Below are 5,670 nucleotides of genomic sequence, written 5' to 3'. Positions count from 1 at the left end.
AAATAAACCCCCACATAAAAAACCACTACAAGTTTTTACATCGAAAATATTTTAAAGTATGTTTTGACAAATTACAAAAATAGCATAATGCAAGCAAATTACATTGTGTGTAAAAATAAATAATTAACATAAATTGAAAATTAAATTGAATACAGAATTAAAAGGAATGGTAAAAATGTTGAAAACTTCAAAATAAAACACTGAAATTTTTCTTTTTTTCCAATTTTCATAATTATGAAATTTTTGAATTTTTATTTACATATAATTTTTGACATATGATTGCAATATTCGTGGAGTTTCCAATGAAGGTTCACAATTGTTCGCTTATTGCTTTACTTTTTTTACTGATCGATGTGCTTGGCCAGTATACCTATACTGGCCGAGGTAGAGAAAATAGTGTTGTTGTTTTGCATACATTTCGAACAGTATAAGCCAGTAACTTGTTGTTTTTTGCCATACTTGCAAGCCACCGAAAAGGCCTAATTTTAGCTTTTATTTCGATCGTTATCTCTGTATACGTATTTCGGCAAATTCGCTTTTGCCTTCATTTAGAATTTGTCGAAATATATATAGTAATATACGCAAAATAATAATCTAAAATAATGAACTTAAATTATTAAAAAACAAAACTGACTTTAAGAAATTACGGCTGTTGCAAAATGTTCAACAAGTTCCAACATTAAACTGTGTTATCGACACTTCACAACTCTACATAAAATTTTGATTGACAACTCGTTGTGTAGAAAATAGCATTTGTTGTTGGTTGCTTAATATGTTAGATTTTTCATTGAAAAGTCATTACAAAAATTGTTAAAAATATATATATGTATTATTTACACATAAATTTGTGCATTTTAAAATAAAATTAAATCAGCAAAAATCAATTTTTAAGAATAATTAATAAAATATAAATAATTGATTTATTTTTTAAAGTAATGCATTTTGGTGAAAGAACTTGTAGAAGAAATTGCTAATTTAGTAATTAAATTAATAACAACCGGTGAGTGACATTAAAAAAATCCAAAATTATGTATTTTGATTGTGTAAAGTTTTAAAATTAAAATTCATAACATCAAAATATGGAGATGTTATTATGCAGAATTAGTGTGCCAATTCTTTCCTAAATTTTTACATATAATCTCAAATCTTAAAAATTTACTAATAATACATTTATGAACAGCAAAGTAAGTTGAATTTACATTTGATAAACATATAGCTTGCTTGTGTTATTGTATTGTAATATTCCCATGAATCGGGAAACTCAATGACAAAAAACATACTCTGTTATTTATATTAAATATTAGAAAACTCGCTCTGCGACCTAAATGTATATTTTGCCATTTGTATAGATTAAGAGTGTTCTTACTTTGCCCAGTTTGATTTGTTCCTCCAAAAGAACATAAATAATAGTATGTGCTTCGAAGTCCTATCATCTTTGCTATAAGACTTACAACTCCATTACAACATCAGCAGCTTCGTTAGCTGACAACTCAACCTCCATTAATCTGTCAGAATTCCAATAATTATTCTTTAATTATAGTTTCAATTTATTTCATACAATCCTAAAAGCTTTTAGATGGAAGGTTCCTTCAAGCGATTTTTTTAGCGATCGCTCTTATTAATTTGTTCCAGTATAGTCTTCTGTTTTAATTCTCTTTTCTAAATAAGTAAATAAACGTTAGTTTCTCTGTCTTGGGCCACAAGCAGGAAGGCTTTTGATTGATAAATTCAAAGTTAAAGAAACCATACCTATTTATTTCGTAAACTTCTATTTAAAAGATTGTCGTAGTTTTGCTAGCGTTTCTCAAATATTTTAACACTTGCGTTCCGATCCTTCTTTAATGAGGGAACTAATGCCCCGATTTGCGTTGTTAATTGTGATCGACAAAATGCGATACATTGCTCCACATATTTAATTTCCAAAAATATTCCGGTGTTTGACCAGTTGTTAATGGAGAATTACCTTTTAACTCATTGAATATTGACAGAGCCTTATTCTGAATTAGCATTTCGCTCAATGACATTCTTCTTTGATTTTAATTTTCTATCCAAATGGAAAGAAGCGACTCTATTTTTACAATTATTGGACTTCTAATTTTTGTAACTTCTTCGGCTAAATGTGTGACAATTTTTCCATAGTCGTTTATCTTGTCCGCATCACTATAACAAAATGTTCTTACAGTAGTTGGAGCTAAACCCAGAATTCTCCCAATGTTTTTATATAAGTTTAAAGCGCTTTAAAATGTCTAACTTCTCATCCAAGGAAATTTGTTTTCGCTTTTGACTTATTTTTATACATTGTAAGCAAAAATTTGCACTTCCATTTCACCACACAATTTATGGTCCTACGGCCAAAATATGACCTACGAGAAATAAAATGGGTCAAAATGAAACCAAAACTTTTTGTTTTGGCTACGCAATTCAAATCAACACAAATCCGGGTATTAGTGTATTCTGCTTTACCGTCCCAGTTCGCTTTATTTAAATTATTTGAATTATTTGCTCTATTACCCAATAACAGAATAAAATTGTAGATGAACAGGAACAGTAGACAAGAAAGTAAAAATTCTAGCAGATATCATTTCAAATAACCCACAATTTATTGTCAGTTTTCAATCTTTCAATAAACCATAACTAAATAGATCATGTATCATTATATGGCAGAAAGTTACTTTGTAGAAATTTAAAACTTCTTATGATTTAGACAACTACGTGAGTTAATATTATATTGTGCTCATTCTTAGAATAAGTATGAGTTCTAAAAAGAACTCAATTGATTCCGTTTACATATAATACATAAACTCGGTTATCTATTTATCTTGTTAAGTATGTTGCTAAAGTTTACATTCTTTTAAAAGTTTTATTGTACTTATATATAAATAAAAATTTTGAAATTTATAGGTATCAATGGGTTACGATTTACATAGATTCACTGGAGAAGTAGATGAAGAGTTGACATGTCCTATATGTTCTGGTGTGCTCGAGGAACCTCTTCAGGTATATATATTTTATTAACTTATTAATATAATAAATACACTCGATTAATATATATAATTACTCTTCACTAGGCTGCTATATGTGAGCATGCATTTTGCCGTGGCTGTATAACGGAATGGTTATCCCGCCAACCAACCTGTCCTGTTGATCGCACATCGCTAACTCCAACCAATTTACGTGCAGTTCCAAGAATTTTAAGAAATTTGTTATCTCGGTAAGTTATTTTAATAAAAAACAGAGATCTATCACATTCAAAATCTATACCTGATTTTTAATTTTATTTTTTAAAATTATTAATTAATATATATTATTTGTGTTTAATTGTAGTTTGTCTATAACTTGTGAGAATGTGGCTTATGGTTGTACATTAGTTCTAAAATTGGATGCTCTTAACTCGCACTTAGAAGAATGTGAGCATAATCCTAAACGTCCCTTGCCGTGCGAGAAAGGTTGCGGATTTGTTATACCAAAAGATGAACTAAAAGATCATAATTGCGTACGTGAGTTACGTACAATGATCCATGCGCAACAACAAAAACTAACTGACTTTAAAACCGAGATCTCTGATCATCATCTAACAATTAATGAATTAAAACGTGAATTGCAACTTTTTAAAGATTTTATGCGCGCTATGCGCGTTTCCAATCCAGCAGTCCGAGCCATTGCTGATCAAATGGAAAGAGATGAGGTTATACGTTGGAGTAGCACATTATCGCGTGCCAGAGTAACACGCTGGGGTGGTATGATTTCTACGCCTGATGAGGCTTTACAGGTATGTTTCTCAATTCATTGTTTACTGGTTTTTTTTACTTAAATTAAAATGTAATATACTTTTGAATAATTTTATAATTTAGATGATGATCAAACGTGCTTTATCTGAATCAGGCTGTCCCCCACACATTCTAGATAATTTAATGGAAAATTGTCATGAACGTCGTTGGCCACGTGGATTAAGTTCACTTGAAACCCGCCAAAATAATAGACGTATATATGATAGCTATATTTGTAGACGCATTCCTGGTATATATCTATATATACATTTATATATTTTATATATTTGTTAACAATTATTTCAATTTTCCAGGTAAGCAAGCCGTTCTGGTTTTAAGTTGTGACAATGCGCATATGTCAGAGGATGTTATGGTGGAGCCTGGTTTAGTAATGATTTTTGCTCACGGCATTGAATAGTAATATATGAAATAAGTGTTGTTTGAGTATCGATTGTATTAATTATATGTAATATAGTTTAAGTTATTTTATCTGCAAGTTTAAAAGAACTCTATTGAATATATATATATATAAAAGAACAGTAAACAGAAAGGGCTTCTCATTCAGTTTTGTACAAAAAGGTTCCAAACTAGAAAAAAAGCGCTATTTGTGATATAATTTTTGTTTAATAGAAAAGAAATATAATTAAAAAACGAAAACCATAGCACAAACGCAACATACGTCAGTTCTCTATGTTATGTAGTAATTAATTTGGCTGAGTGTAAAAGTTCTTTTCCAGTTATTGTTCTTTATATAATATGGGTACAAGCTAAAACCGTAGAAACTCGCATGCTAACAATTTTAAAATATAATTTCTATATAAAATTTATTATTATTATGTTATATACTAAGTAGAATTTTCTATTGAAACAAAATAATATTTTAGACACAGTTGACTGTTGATACAAAATATGACCTTTCAAAACGTCTACTTTAACCATACAGTAGATATTCGAGATCATTTTAACTAAATATTTAACAGAAATTTATTATGAGAGTGCATTGTATGAAAAAGCAAATAATTCAAATAGTGCACCTTGTTAATTTTTTATAAAATGGATAAAATTGAATATCGTTCAGTAATAAGATTGGAAATGAATGATTGTTGATTTCATCATTGTGATTCAATCAAATTGGAAATGAATTCTGATTACGGCAACTTTGCACCATCGTTAAGAATAATAAAATATTGCAAAACTGCATTTAAACGTGATCGTACGAGTGTTTTTAATGAAGAGCGTCCGGGTCGTCCAAAAGAGGTCACCACTAAAAAAAAAATATTTAAAAATCCAGATAGCAGATATGACAAACATATCTAATGAAAGTGTGTCGAATATTTTACATGAATATTTGGGTATGAAAAAGCTTTCGCCAAGATAGGTGTTTGCTAACAATTGACCAAATACGACAACTTCATCATATAAAACATTGCTTGAAAATGTTTATGCACAATCTAGCTGACTGTAAGCGTCGAGTAATGAAAATTAATAAAACATGGATTCATTACTTCACACCTGAGGAAAAACAACAATTCAGGTAATTCAGGTAGAGCCCCAGGGTAGTGCTCCCAAACGACCACGAACTCAACAATCGGCTGAAAATGTTTTGGCTAATTCGTCTTTGAAAACCACCAAACATTCGGGTCAATCAATTTTTATGTATCTATATATGTATCAATCTAGCTGACTGTAAGCGTCGAGTAATGAAAATTAATAAACATGGATGTATTACGTCACACCTGAGGGAAAACAACAATTCAGGTAATGGGTAGAGCCCAGGGTAGTGCTCTTAAACGACCACGAACTTAACAATCGGTTGGAAAAGTTTTGGCTAATTCGTCTTTGAAAACCGCCAAACATTCGGATCAATCGATTTTTATGTATGTCCCTATACCTTGATGACGTA

At 30.1% G+C, this 5,670-nt stretch overlaps 1 protein-coding gene across 1 annotated transcript; it reads left to right on the top strand.

Annotated features, from left to right (window-relative positions):
• Window positions 1-885: 885 nt before the first annotated feature.
• LOC119668714 (E3 ubiquitin-protein ligase NRDP1) lies at window positions 886-4,311 on the top strand. The gene is made up of 6 exons (XM_038078317.1): window positions 886-1,000; window positions 2,902-2,997; window positions 3,069-3,211; window positions 3,325-3,769; window positions 3,852-4,017; window positions 4,082-4,311. Exons 2-6 carry the CDS (start codon window positions 2,908-2,910, stop codon window positions 4,183-4,185), a joined length of 948 nt encoding a protein of 315 aa, XP_037934245.1. The 5' UTR covers window positions 886-1,000; window positions 2,902-2,907; the 3' UTR covers window positions 4,186-4,311.
• The last annotated feature ends 1,359 nt before the right edge of the window (window positions 4,312-5,670 follow it).

Source organism: Teleopsis dalmanni, chromosome 1, assembly GCF_002237135.1.
Source record: "Teleopsis dalmanni isolate 2A chromosome 1, ASM223713v2, whole genome shotgun sequence".
NCBI lineage: Eukaryota > Metazoa > Arthropoda > Insecta > Diptera > Diopsidae > Teleopsis > Teleopsis dalmanni.
This window is presented reverse-complemented; position numbering and strand designations above follow the sequence as displayed.

Coding starts and splice junctions, on each gene's coding strand:
- LOC119668714 (XM_038078317.1), top strand. CDS start 2,908: ATGGGTTACGATTTACATAGATTCACTGGAGAAGTAGATGAAGAGTTG. Junction 3,770..3,851: donor CGCCTGATGAGGCTTTACAG/GTATGTTTCTCA, acceptor TTTATAATTTAG/ATGATGATCAAACGTGCTTT. Junction 4,018..4,081: donor TATTTGTAGACGCATTCCTG/GTATATATCTAT, acceptor TCAATTTTCCAG/GTAAGCAAGCCGTTCTGGTT.